Source organism: Canis lupus, chromosome 16, assembly GCF_011100685.1.
Source record: "Canis lupus familiaris isolate Mischka breed German Shepherd chromosome 16, alternate assembly UU_Cfam_GSD_1.0, whole genome shotgun sequence".
NCBI classification, from domain to species: domain Eukaryota; kingdom Metazoa; phylum Chordata; class Mammalia; order Carnivora; family Canidae; genus Canis; species Canis lupus.
In genome coordinates, this window is record NC_049237.1 from 29,184,068 (window position 1) to 29,199,182 (window position 15,115).

A 15,115-nucleotide genomic window follows, 5' to 3' on the forward strand; every position below is an offset into this window, starting at 1 on the left:
ATATGGGCTCTTAATATCTTCCATTTTCATTTGACATCTGCTCTGAATAATGCAACATTCACTCTCAAACCTATATTGCTTTATTTCTCACCATTAACTACATGTTTTTGGTTTATGTAGCTATATTCAAAGATATTAAAAATATTCTTCACCAAACTCCCCAGAGTGAAAAACATGATGAAGGTCCGTCCTAGGGATGTCTTGGCTACCACATCTCCAAAGCCAACAGTTGACGTTGTTGCCATGACCAGGTAAATAGACTCAAAATATGATATATTCTGTGAATTTCTACCTTTGAGCCAGGGATCACCAGAATTTTCCACCTGTCCAAAGAGAGGAGATTCAGGAAAGATCTCTGAATGGAATCCAAGGGAAAGTTTATAAAGAATAGGCAAAATACTGCATTAGTTTCAGTTAATTCAATCCAAATGAAGTATTAAGTGATTCCCTGGTTGCACTAAAAAGTTTGCAAAGTTTGGGTAGTTATTGTGAGTCTTGTTTTCCTTTATTGTGCTGAACTCTGAGAGGACATGGTAGCTTGAACCCACATTTGGAGGGCTCCATGGGACTGGCTGCCCATATCTTTTTCTCTTCATCTGGGCAAGTAATCACATCCAAGAGGCTCTCAGCCACCCCAAAGGCTCTCAGATGGATTAATTATTGTTTATTCTTATTTTTCACTAGCTCAGTGTTATCATTAAAGAAGAAGCACTTAAAAAAAAAGAAGCACCTACATAAGCACTTCATTTCAATGAGCTTAAGCACATGAAGGCTAGTGTCTAAGGAAGAACAAACAAACAAGTTTTCCAGGTTATTCTGCCCTCAAAACAAAAAATCTTTTCAGTGATTAAGAAAAAACTGAAGAATTTTTCCTCCGATTTCTCCCAAATAATAATTATATAATGTATAAAATTTTGTTTTTCCATTTTTAGACTTCTTTTCCAAATAGCTTACATATTTCCTTGCTATTCTATTTTTATTTATTGCAAAAAATGATAAAATGTTAGATATGACTGAGGAAAGTAGATTTTTTTGTTTCAGTGTTCAGAACTAAAACAGAAATTAGAAATAATATAGTTCACTCAAGTATTTGATCACTTTTTTAAAGTGACTTTTTCTTTTTTTTTTTTTTAAGATTTTATTTATTTATTCATGAGAGATACAGAGACAGATGGAGAGGCAGACACACAGGGGGAGAAGCAGGCTCCACGCAGGGAGCCCGATGCAGGACTCTATGCCGGGACTCCAGGATCATGACCTGGGCCGAAGGCAGCGCTAAACCACTGAGCCATCCAGGGATCCCCTAAAAGTGACCTTTTCTTAAGTCTATCTTTCAAAAAATATTTTATTTATTTATTTATTTATTTATTTATTTATTTATTTATTGAGAGAGAGAGAGAGAGAGAGAGCAGGAGTGGGTAGAGTGGCAGAGGGAGAAGCAGACACCCCAATGAGCAAGGAGCCCAATGTGAGGCTTAATCCCAGAACCTTGAGATCATGACCTGGGCCAAAGGCAGACATTTAACTGACTGAGCCACCCAGGTACCCCTAAGAATGAATTTTTCTTAAGTTTGATGAGTAAGTTAAAGTATAGAATCCTATAATACCCTACTCCAAAATAAGAAAGGGATCGTATGTCTTTATTTAACTCCCATGGCTGGCAGTGGATTTTGTTGCAAAGTCTACTAATCTGCTTCCCCTAACTTCTGAAATCTTCACTGTTTTCTAAGACTAGTGTATTACAATAAAACCAGTCTAAACCACACAGATTAAGTCATATATATGTATTTAGTCATATATATATAATATATGACTATATATATGTATATTCCCACAGGATTAAAATTGTTGCTTGCGACAGTTTCAAGATAAAACCCCATAGTGTCTTTTACAGCATCATCTCAGGACAGGGGTTCGATCCTATTCTGGCACAACATTTTGTATAAATTAAAAGTAAATTTATTTCAACCTGGAAATCTCCTTCACAAGTTAAGTCACCCTTTAAGGTTTAGCTCACTCTCTTTGGGAGTGTTTAGTGTTTCAACCACCTTCCCTCCTTCCCTCCCCGCACCTTTCTAAGATCTGACAGCCTCCTGCTGGTCTACTTGTCCACTTTGCTCTTCCTCCTAACCATGTGAGCATAGACCCATCAGTCCCAGATGGAAAATAAGCTAAAGTTAAGGTAAAGGATTATGGGCAAATGTCAAGATATCATTTTTAACTCCATATTGCAAAATTAAAATTCCATGTTTTAAAACTTCATGTTGTTTAACTTTGGATGAGAAGTGCTATAGAGGAGGACACAAGGATGCTCTTCAATTTCCTCTTACCTCCCGACCATTTGCACAAGTTATGTCATCTTTATATTGTACACGTACGTGTAGTCCAACCATAATTCCCTCGGTTATGCCTTAGTCTACTTTTAATTCATTCAATAATGATCACCACTACTTTATAACATGGTTTCCTCATTCCTGAGTTCCTAGTTTTGATTCATCTCCTATGTGGTTGGATTTTATCACCAAGATATATTTTTAGAAGGGACTCATGAGTGTTATTTTCTCTTGCATACTTAAAATGACAGGATAGGCTATAGTTCCACACAACTTTGCAGCCCCTACTCTATCACCATCTGGTATTCCTTGATGTTGATGAGAAATCTGAGGCTAGGTTCATGTCTCCCCCTTATATAGACATTGCTTTCTTCTGCTTGGCTTCTCTCCTTATTTTTGAAGGTCAGTAAACTGCTCCAAAGTATGATTGGAATAAAGTTTCAGGTCATATTTCCCAGGACATAGTATATCTTTTAACCCATAGATTCAAGACTTTATTTTAAAGCATTTTTCTGGTGCCATTTGTCATGTCCTTTTCTTCAGAAACATTAATCTTATGTTCAGTTGGCATTGCTGGAGGAATTTATTCTTTTTCACATCAGTGTTTTTGCTGCAGTCCTGTCTACCATGTTCCTAAGCATGTCTTTGTCACATTTATTAATTTCGGGTCCTTCTAATGTAGTTTTCAGCTCTGGTAATATTTTTCCCTCTTTTCTCTGATATCATTCAGCCCATTTTTCCAACTCCTGCTACTGTTTAATAATCCTTTATTTAAAACCTTATGTATGGGATGCCTGCGTGGCTCAGTGGTTGAGCATCTGTCTTTAGCTCAGGGCATGATCCCAGGGTCCTGGGATCGAGTCCCCCATTGGGGTCCCTGATTCTCCTTCTGCCTACGTCTCTGCCTTTCTCTGTGTGTCTCATGAATAAATAAATAAAATAGTTAAATAAAATAAAACATATGTATTTTCTTTAAATTAGGATTTTTAAAGTTTTTCTAGCCTTTTATTTGTATTTTTCTCAAATATAGATTTATTTTTCTTAACTTCTCCTTTGTTTCTTTGGACAAGTTATCTTATAATTGTTCTTAAAACTGTTATATTAAATAACTGTTATTATACTTATGTCTCTGTGTCCTCCACCGCAGCTCCTTGTTATTTTTGACAGAATTTATGCATGAGCATCATCCTGATTTCTTTCTGGTTAATACTTACCTTTTAATGGCCAAAATTAATTGGCTAATTTTTAGCCAAAGGCCAATAAGTATATGTAAAGATGGTGAGTTCGGACAATTAATAGCTTTCATTTGGCTTTGTCATTTCAAATATCCTCCCAAGAAAATCTGCCATTTTCTTTGCTCTTGGATGTAACTCTTCTAGGTTTTCAACATTCCAGACGTTGGAATGCCTTACTGTGGATATCCTTAAGTCATAAGCCATTTGGTTGCTTCTCTGTGTTGCTCTGCATGCATCCTTCACTGGAGGTCTCCTCACCTGGGTGACTAGATGCCCAACAAGGGCGCATATTCACATGCTTAGAAAGGTCCAGAAAGAGACTTTGATTCAAGTGAGCCTGGTGGAAACTGTGTCCAGCTCAAGAGCATGTGCTATTAACAGGGAGTAACTAGTCTTCAACGAGGACTGTTGGTGGCCTCGGGAGAGTGGATTGCCAGAACTTTGTATTTTCCCAAAGAATACAGAAACTTGAGTTTTTATGTGAGCTCTTTATAAAAGTTAGCAAGAAAAAAAAATATAACAGAAAGTACAAACTAATTAGGTCAAATAAAATAGGTCGATAGGCCACATTCAGCCTAAAAGCCCTACATTGGAACTGCTACTGAAGACAAAAACATCCTGGTACCATGGTTTCTCCTATAACACTCTGTTGCCTACCATTCTGTGATGACCAGCAGGTCTTCAGAAGGACACTGATGATTGCTGCTCTCATGGTGAGCCCATGCACCCCACCGCAATCCTCTAGACACAGAATCTGCTTGTCCTACTGTGATTTTCTCTCTGGGCAATTTCTCTCCTGCTTAAGGATTGAGGAGGGATGTGGCTGGTTTCAGATTTCTTGAAGGTTCATACCATAGTTTGCATTTGGTGTTTGACATTTTGCTTGTCAGCTGAAGATGGTAACTATTTTTTTTTCTTTTTTATCATTAGTGCTTTAATTAATTTTGAAAGAAGGACTCAAGTGAAAAGACTGCTGTATTTTTTGTTTTGTTTTGCTTTTCTCAAAGACCTCTGCTCTTAAGATCCTACTTCAATATGTGCATTTTTAATGACTTTTCCTCAACTGTCCTCAAGCAACAGAGTCCATAGAAGGAGTTAGCTCCTTCTTGTTGAAACCTATTTATTATAATGCCCATTATGTGAGCTAAGAATGAGCCTTTCCTGCAGGCAAAGGAGGCAGCTATGTATGCAGATTGATTTTAGGAGATCTAAGAAAGCCCCAAAGCTCCCCTTTGCAACTCACCAATTCCTCTCCCAAAACTTTTCAGCTTTATTAGTGTGAAAATCTCTCACTGCCTTCATTTCTTTGACTTTTTATTCTTTAGTAAAATGCGGAGACCCCTATAAAGATACAGCAATAAGTTTCACCTATTGCTTATACATTGGAAGGGTAAGCTTGTTAGATCCTTTCCTGAGAGTAAGTTTTGAAAGTTGGAAGACAGAACATAGATGCCTTGAGTGCAGGAAACATGTATTTGTGAAAAATATGGGGGTGCAGAAGAACCAGAAAGGGGAAGTAAAATGATAAACCTCACAGAGTGAGACAGGAATTCAGGTTTGCCTGCATTTTTTAAAGAAAAGAAGTTTATGCTGACCAGCAACATTAGAGAGCTTAATGAGTTGCTTACCAGGTGAATGAATCCTGCAGCAGTGAACCAGGTACTGAGGATTATTGATAATAGTTTGGAAAGCTTCACTGAATTGCTAGAGGAAGAAAGACAAAAAGCTGTTGGGGTAGAAGCAATGGTACGTTTACCTGGGAACATTATTAACAATGTGGGATCCCAGACACAACCTCTGATCTATAGATCTGCATCCTCTGCTTGATTCATATAAACATTAGAGTCTCAGATGCCCAGCTCTAAACATACTGGGTCATACACATTTGCCCCAAAACTTTACACTTTATTATGATATCCACTAGCCTGATATTATATTGCTTTTAAAAATATGTGTGTATTGTCATAAAATAGATTTGCTAGATTGTTACACTGTCTAAAGTAAAAATAAGAAGTGCAGTGCCCTAGGAATACAGAGCATGGGTTCGTAAAAGGAATTTTGAGTGGATCACAGAAATGTCTCACATTGCTAACCTCATACCAGGATCTTTGAGTGAAGGGGATCAGACAAGCTTCTGTTTCCCAAGTAAAGCTCTAAAATTTAGCTGAAATCTCTGTGGTTTTAAGGTAGGGCCACCTGTTACACCAGAAAAGCCCAGTCCCCACTGTTCCATAACGCATGAACACTTAGCAGTGAAATCCACCTGGCCTATAAAATTTGATGCTTCTAGGGAGGATGTAGAGGCATGGAGATTTTCAGTGGGTAACATTAAACCGAACTGCTTAAAACTTTAGAAGTATTACTGCTCAAAGGTAGTTTGGATTTTTTTTTTTTTTTTGAGGCATTTAGGTGGCTCTATTTTTGTAAGCAATTTCACTGCTGCTACTGGGCACCTCGTGCTCAGAAATTGTCTTAACATTCCTAGACAGAAGAGATGTGATTCAAGATAGCAAGTATGTAGAATCAAAGCCTCTGGATTACTTTTAAAATGTTTTTTGAGGAGAGAGACAGAATTAAAGTCTAAATGGCCTTGTTCATTGCAACTCTGCAAAACAAAGTAGAAACAAACTTTCAAGTGATTGCAAACTTCTCAGCCAGCATATGATGTTAATACAGTGGGAGGGAAGGAGTTAATAGTATCTTGGGAGCTAAAATTCTGATGGGAAATGAGTTGAAGGTTCAGTTTACATTTTAATTCCTAATGCAAACCAGCAAGTTAGCAGGACTTAAGGCAGGGCTCACATTTACCTGGTTCTGATGGCTCGGAGAATTTGCAGGATTTGAGGGAGTTCTAGCAACCGCAAAGCTCTCAAGAACCTTAAACCTACAAAGCAATCAAAAGGAAAAATCTGCCAAAAGAAGAGGGTCACTTCTGGGAGTGGTCTGGGTTATAACACAATTGTGACTGTTCATACTCTTCCTCTCTGAGAGATGCTGAAATACAACAGAACACTGCAGATTTAAGAGCGTGGCCTCTAGTTCAAATCCTGGCCCTGGCACTTAACAGCTGGTACAATCTAAAGCAGTTCCCTTAACTTCTCTAGTTCCTCATCTGCAAAATGGGAATCATAAGTACCTACCTCATGGGGCTGTTGAGCTAATAACATAAAACATGTGGAAGCGTGGCTCAAGTATCATAAGCACCACTCAACACTTCACTCAATTTAACTGCTCTTCAGAATAGACAGTAAATTACTCATAAACCACTTAAACTCCTGACTATAGAATCTCTAAGATCTGCTCCTCAGCCTTCTTCACATGATGTTTTGCTTTATAATGTTGGATAATTCTAACAGCAAGGAATATTGGTAGGTAATAGGTAATAATAAAGAATTCCATAAAAAGTGATAAAAGCCACATGCTCATGTGCTGTTCATACATCCACATTAAAGACAAAAAAATAATTAAATAAATCTCTAACATGTCACAGCCTGTCTGGATATGATGATTTACAGCTTTTAAAGACCAAGGGAGGCTTTTCATTTCTTCCAGTCCATGTGGAATCCCTGCATAAAGGTGCTGCAGGGGGATGGGATGTTTGGGCTTTGCCTCTGAGGGTGTGGATGAGCCAGTCCATAAACAATAAACAAACACTGTCACGTACTGTGCATCAGCTATATCACCAGGCTGAGGTTAAAAAATTAATAAATTCTGAAAATATATTACAAAACCATATAATCATATGAGAAATATTTTTAAATAGCATTTAGACTTTAAAGGAAAATGAAGGATACTTGTGAGTGAACATAAAGGATTCTTTTTTTTTTTTTTTTTAGAGATTGTTCCTGAGTCCCACAACACACTTACCCAGCCAGTTACTCTTCAAATAATAAGAAATAAAGGTTGGTGGAATGGTAAATATATCCACAATTGAATTCATCTCCAACCAGAACTTGATCTTGTCATCCGCTGCCACAAACTATAATGTAAGAAACACAAAACTCCAAATTCTGTTACCCTCAACATTTTTCAAATGAACATAAGAGTAGCTTCTTTCAGCTATATTTCACTCATCCACAGAAGCTTTGATCTCATTCTATTATACATATGTATTTATAATATATATATCTACCTACACATATGTACACTTAGCTATATAGATGAATATATATTAGTATAGATCCACTTCTACTGTCCTTATATCTATAAGTGGGTATTCAATAAATGAACCCATTTTACTCACCAGATCTCAACTCCCACACTTCAGAATGAATACTTTGACCTTCCCTACTGCTCCCGGAACTTTCTGATATATATTATTACATAGATAAAGCCTCTTATTTGTGAGTAATGAAGATTTAGGAAAAAGTACAACTGTCTGGAGGCCTGGCTGGCCAACCCTGCTGTCTGAGCTTCCCTATTTAGATGGAGAAAGTAAGCATTTCCAGAGGGAGATTACTGTAAAAAGAGGTTGATGGTCTGTGTGGTGAGAGTTAAGTTTTGAAGGAAGGTCACAAAAATACAAGTTAATATATATGCACACACAGAGACACTGTACACACATGTATATATACACATAATGTATATATACACATGGATATATACACATATACAGTCTCTGATAAGCATCAGATGGATAAATACAATGAAATCCAGATCTAAGATGGATCTTCAACAAGTGCCTGTGGAATGAGAGAATTATTTAATAAATGAATGTAACAAAAATGAAACAAAGATATGTACTTTATACAGTTATATGGCATATTTGCCATCAGTGGAATCAGTGGAGCCAATGGCAGTTTCAGAGGCTATTACTCAGGTTTGCTAGCTTGTGGTTATTAGCAAAGCCTTTTCAGTTGTAGGTGGGAAGCCCATACGGAGGACAGTGTGACAGAGTGAGGATATTTAAAAGGGATCATTTCATTTTCATTGAGATTTTGGCCTAGATACAGCTTCAAGTGCAAGAGAGAGTTTTCATGTCTCTTTTTACATTGGACAATTTGGGCACAGACTGTCTAGTTTTAGAGCCTGAAAACATAGGCAGATTGTACAACTAAGGCACATACAGATCTCTCTGGGTTGCACCTGTTGTGTTCATCTGTTTACACCCACTCTCCATAGATACTTACTCTCAACCCAAAATAGAAACTAAAGAACACATTGAAACTCAAATCAATAGGGATGGTTTTGTCTTCGTAGGAAGAACAGCTTCCAACAGGGCTGGAAAAGGAACAAGAGCAATTTATAAAGATGTACATTTTAAGAGCTCTGACTATATAAGACCAAATAAAGAGAAAGAATAGACTATGTTCTAATTATTTACCATGAAGGGTTAATTCAAGACACTTAAGTTCACATCTTAAGGAAATTACTTTTCTCGTGGGAAGAGGTATATACAAACAAAACCATGGACTGCACATGTCGTTGAAAATAACAGGACAATTACCTGTTTTTCCTTTCATAGAGTTTATTGGTTCTATTTCTGTTTTATCAATGAGGAGTCAGAGGCATTGAGATTATGTGGCTCTTCTTGGTTGCAAGACCATCTACCCAGGCAGGACATTTTGGCTTCTGTACCCCTCTGATACAGAGCTACTCTAAGCCAAATGGATTGATCTGAACCCAAATTTAAAGACATTTCCTAAAAAAATCAGTAAGGAGTTCACAAAAGAATGACTGCTAGTTTCCCTAGGATTTCTAAAGTTACCTGATTTCTGTGGCCCTTAATCCCAATTTTACTGCAGCTGGAAATCCAATGTAATTCCCAGCTGATCAATGTGGAGTTCATATTAGATTGGGTTGTGTCCAAGAAACCATTCTAACTTGGGCATAGAAGAGAAAAGCTTTAGAGAAGAGCAAACAATAACATACTCCTTTATCCCAAGTGAGCTCTAGCATTTTCCTTTTTCAAAACCATCCAAAGTTGTTTGAAATCTATGAGAAACCCTGAAACAGCTATAGAACTGCTGTTTCAACACTTGAGGACTCCAAAGGCATAGAACACCCTCCTAAGTGGTCCAAGGTTGGATACCATAGCTGGAGGCTTCTAGTCTCAGAGAATCTAGAATAGACCTGTGTACAGCACCCCAGCCCCTAGCAATGCATGATGATAGGATACAGGGGAAACCCGTGCATTTTTCTGTGGAAATGTGTATAGTGCTTCTTGGGGAGAACACTTATCTTTTTTATGAGCTTGTGTGTGTGTATGTCTAGAGGCATGTTAAGCATTACTCTTAACAGACAACTCCAAATTAGCTGACAACATACTGACATAGCAGACAAGGGTTACTAGTGATTTTACTTACTCAGAAGAGTTGATGAAATAGATTATAAGAGACCCAATGCTTAGTACAAACACAAGGATCACCTGGAAAGAAAAAAAAAGAAAAACAAGGACCAATGTACAAATCATTTTATTGACATATAAATAAACAAACCAACAAAATTGTGTTTTCTATTTTAATCTTGCCTATATATACATAGCCATTTTTTCATGCATTCATTTTTCATGCATTCATTCATGCATTTATTCATCTGCTCAAGAAAAACTGTTTGGACTTTTACTGGGTATTCAAGAAATGACATGCACCCACTCATTTAACTTATATAATTTTAATTCCCATACACTTTAGAATAAACACTTTGGCCCTCCTACTGTTCATAAAGCCTTCTGATCCCAAGAAGTCCTATCATTTATTCATTCCTTCACTCATCAAACCTTTATGGAGTGCTTAATATGTGTTATACACTGTATTGTGTGCTGGAAATGAAAGCCGTTGTATATAGGCTCTGGACTTGAATTGCCTATGATACTGAAACAGAAACAGCCCCAATAGAACCATCTAAAGGATAGTCAAGATTTCGACAGGAGGGAGTGTGCTGTAAATGAGGAATAGAAAAGGAGTGCATTTAACATGCCAGTGTGCCTGGTTTGTGAAAGAAGCAGAGCTGGTGAAATGTAATCAGAAGTTTACCCCTTCAAGATCCTCTAGGCATTTGGATGAAACTTTTGAAGCCTCCATGAATTTTCAGGTAAACTTAAGGTAAACAAACATTCCTCCAGTAATTTCTAATTTTTAAGCCATTTGTTTCTTTATGTTCAGTCCAGTGTATTGGTAATACTAATAATAAAACTGAATTTTAGTTACAATTAAAGCTTTACTCCCTTCCAGCTCAGGTGTTCCTTGAGGAGGTTCCCTGTAGTGGGAAAAGGATCAGTTTCCTCCCTATTAACCGTCTTTGAGTTTTTATTTCTAGTTGCCCACTGACTAGGTTAACTCTGGCCTCTCTAGAATGGTAGGTCAGTGTTGGAGAATGAATAGAAGAGGGTGGTCAGAAGAGGAAATGCTGGACTTGACTGCAATTAGATAACCAGGCTTTCACCCTGGAGCTCTGGGAATGAGAGGTATTTAATGTTTACTTGTATGGGCCATCTCACTGCTCTTTGGAAATACCAATTCAATTCATATTCAGATTTAACAGAGTATTTTTTTAGTACCCATCATGACCCAAATATTATTCTGGTGATTGGGATCAGTGAACAACATATATGAAGATCCCTGTCATACATCTAGACAATAAATAAAGACAACTAATATGTAACTTGCATGGTATGTTAGAAGTTACATGCTAGGAAAATAAAGTTAAGCAAAGTAAAGGGGATCAGAAATGCAAGGGCAGTGGGGAGAAGGGTTGCAGGGGGGGATAATATGTAATCACTAATGTCTCATTCGCAATTCCTTTGAATTGGGTGGAAACATGTTTTTGAACTGATTGGTCACGACTCTTTTCTCAGTACACCTCACATGCCTTCTTCTGCTGGAACCCATACCCCTCCAGATGCTTACTTGAGGAGGTAATAGAAGACTCACATGTGACCCAAATCTGGCCTCTGGAACAGTTCAAGCTTTCTTTGCCCCCAAAATAGCAGAAGTACAGATTATCTTCAGTGTGACAACTTCTGCATAGAGTGGCTAGCCCAACAGCCCCTCATCAGAAATGAGCCAGTTGTCAGTCCTCTTGTATCCCCAGTGTTCCAAGAGATGCAAACTGAAAATTCTGAGCAGTACCCTGTAAGCCTCTTTCCTTAGGCTTGATGTAAGAAGAAAGCACTCCCACACCTCTGACACAATAGAACTTGTTCCAAAACTCCTCTTTTATTTCTGACTTCTATTTTTTTTAAGGTTTTTATTTAAATTCCAGTTAGCATACAGTGTAACATTAGTTTCAGGTGTACAATGTAGTGATTCATCACTCACATACAACACTTGGTGCTCATCATAAGCACACTCCTTAATCCTGATCACCTGTTTCACTCCCTCCTCATCCCCACATCTCCCTTCTGGTAACCATCAGTTTGTTCTGTATAGTTAGGAGTCTGTTTCTTGATTTGCTTCCTTCTCTTTTCTTTCCCTTTGCTCATTTGTTTTGCTTCTTAAATTCCACATATGAGTGAAATCATATGTTGTCTTCCTCTGACTTATTTCACTTAGCATAATATGTTTTAGCTCCATGTCATTGCAAATGGCAAAATTTCATTCTTCTTTATGGCTGAGTAATATTTCATCCATTTTGTGTGTAAATATCTATACACACACACACGATGTTATATATATATAATATATATATATTATATATTATATATATATAACATCATAACATCTTCTTTATCCCTTCATCAGTTGTTGGGCACTTGCACTATTTCCTTAATTTGACTACTATAGGTAATGCTGCTATAAATACTGGGGAGCATGTATGCCTTTGAATTAGTATTTTTGTATTTTGGGGATAAATACCTATTAGTGCAATTGCTGGGTCATAGAGTAGTTCTATTTTTAACTTTTTGAAGAAGCTCCACACTGTTTTCCAGAGTGTCTACCCCAGTTTGCATTCCTACTTAAAGTTCAGGAGGTGTCCCTTTCTCTACATCCTTCTCAGCATCTGTTGTTTCTTGTTAGTTTTAGCCATTATGACAGGTATGAGGTGATATTTCATTGATTTTATTTCCCTGATGATCAGTGATGTTGAACATCTTTTCATGGGTCTATTGGCCATCTGTATACTTTCTTTGAAAAAAATGTCTACTCATGTCTTCTGCCCATTTTTAATTGGATTATTCATTTTGGGGGTGTTGAGTTTTGTAAGTTTTTTAAATCCCGTACCATGATCAAGTGGGATTTATTTCTGGGTAATAAGGGTGGTTCAATGTTCACAATTCAATCAACATGATACACCACATTAATAAAAGAAAGGATAAGAACCATATGATTGTTTTAATAGATGAAGTAAAAGCATTTGACAAAGTACAACATCCATTCATGATACATATCCTCAACAATGTAGGTTTATAGAGAACATACTTCAACATAATAAAGGTCATACATGAAAAACCCACAGCTGTTATCATCCTTAATAGGGAAAAACAAGATTTTTCCACTATGGAAACAAAACAAGACAGGGATGTCTGCTCTCAACACTGTGATTTAACAGAATACCAGAAGTCTTAGCCACAGCAATCAGACAAGAAATAAAGGCATCCAAATTGGCTAGACGAAATAAAATTTTCACTATTTGTAGATGGCATGATACTCTACATTGAAAACCAAAAGGTATCACCAAAAAACTAGAACTTTTTTTTTTTTAAACTAGAACTTTTTAAATGAATTCAGTAACATTGAAGGAATACAAAATCAATGTACAGAAATCCATGGCATTTCTATATGCCAATAAAGAAGCAGCAGAAAAAGAAACTCAGGAATCAATTCCATTTACAATTTCTTCAAAAACAGTAAGATACCTAGGAATAAACCTAACCAAGAGGTAAAAGATCTGTACTCTGAAAACTATAAGACACTGATGAAACAAATTGTGGACGACACAAAGAAATGGAAAAACACTCCATGACTATGGATTGGAAGAAAAACTATTGTCAAAATGTCTAGTCAATACTACCCTAAGCAATCTACACATTTAATGAAATCCCTGTCAAAATACGAATAGTATTTTTCACAGAAATAAACAGCCTGAAAATTTGTATGGAACCACAAAAGACCCCATATAGCCAAAACAACTTTGAAAAATAAGAGCAAATCTGGGGGCATCACAATGCCTGACTTCAAGCTGTATTACAAAGCCGTCATCATCAAGACAGTATGACACTGTCACAAAAACAGACACATGGATCAAAAGAACAGAAGAGAGAACCCAGAAATGGACCCTCAACTCTATGGTCAACTCATCTTCGACAAAGCAAGAAAGACTATTTACTGGGAAAAGGACAGTCTCATCAACAAATGATGTTGGGAAAACTGGAGAGCAATACGCAGAAAAATGAAACTTGACCCTTTTCTTACACAATACACAAAAATAAATTCAAAATGGATTAAAGACCTAAATGTGAGACTTGAAACTATAAAATTCCTAAGAACACAAGCAGTAACTTTTTTGACATGGGCCGTAGCAACTTCTTTCTAGATACGGCTCTGGAGGCAAGGGAAACAAAAACAAAAATAAACAACTGGGACTTCACCAAAACAAAAAGCTTTTGCACAGCAAAGGAAACAGTCAAACAAACTAAGGGCAACCGGCAGAATGGGAGAAGATATTTGCAACTGACATATCTGATAAGAGGTTATTATCCAAAACATATAAAGGACTAACTTACCCTAATTTACATGTGACTGGGTAAGAAGCTAAGAGCTTCAATTAGTTTTCTTCCAACTGCTTTGTAAGTGGCAATGTTGCACCTTAGTTAATACCTGAGAGTTACTGTCATCTATTTCTTTGGGGTCTCAACTCTCACTATAAGCTCCATTGTAACATCTACATTCGGTGTTGATGGAGATATTACTAAGTTTGTGGGTCTAACGGCAGTTACAAATATATTCTGCAGCTCACGAGATTGGGAGGTGGATATTTGGAGATTATATGCACATGTCTCCAAGTATTGATAACAAAAAATAGTTTTAATGAAATCTTTTTCTGCTCTTTACGCATTATTTTTTTTCTCCAAGTGATTCTTCAAGTATAAATCATATATTGACAGGCTTCCAGAAAGAGGATGGCAAGCCGTATGTTTACAATCCTCCAAACCACAGAAATTAATCCACCTGAAAAAGAAAATTTTACTTTCATTGAAACTAAGAACAGGGCAGCCCTGGTGGCTCAGCGGTTTAGTTTCGCCTTCAGTCCAGGGCATGATCCTGGAGACTGGGGATCGAGCCCCACATCAGGCTCCCTGCATGGAGCCTGCTTCTCCCTCTGCCCGTGTCTCTGCCACTCTCTCCCTCTCTCTCTGTGTCTCTCATGAATAAATAAATAAAGAATCTTAAAAAAAAAAAAAGAAACTAAGAATACCAACCTTATGCCACAAACCGAAATAATATTATCCAGAGATAATGTATAACAAATAGAAAAACACATACCCAAACAAAAGCAGGCACTGGGGGCTAACAGCTTATGAACACTGCTCAGTGAGTCAGGCAAAAATAGGATGGAATTCCCAGAGGATGCATTAATTTCTCTTGGGTTGAAAAGGCAAAATCCAGA

The 15,115-nt window shown here is 37.2% G+C and overlaps 1 protein-coding gene across 6 annotated transcripts in view; it reads right to left on the minus strand.

The window, feature by feature from the left end:
* Positions 1–15,115, minus strand: part of KCNU1 (potassium calcium-activated channel subfamily U member 1) — a 144,418-nt gene that overhangs the window by 114,355 nt on the left and 14,948 nt on the right. For 4 of the 6 annotated variants that reach the window (XR_005371468.1, XM_038560121.1, XM_038560118.1 and 1 more), the window contains exons 3-8: positions 9,874–9,935; positions 8,698–8,788; positions 7,436–7,547; positions 6,377–6,452; positions 5,197–5,272; positions 153–323 (exon numbers count right to left, since the gene is read on the minus strand). Coding sequence is in view for 5 of the 6 variants with exons in the window: in XM_038560121.1 (XP_038416049.1) it covers positions 153–323; positions 5,197–5,272; positions 6,377–6,452; positions 7,436–7,547; positions 8,698–8,788; positions 9,874–9,935 (588 nt within the window). In the remaining variant the exon portion in view is untranslated. The remainder of the gene's footprint in view (positions 1–152; positions 324–5,196; positions 5,273–6,376; positions 6,453–7,435; positions 7,548–8,697; positions 8,789–9,873; positions 9,936–15,115) is intronic. The other 2 variants (XM_038560119.1, XM_038560120.1) reach the window with 2 other exon arrangements.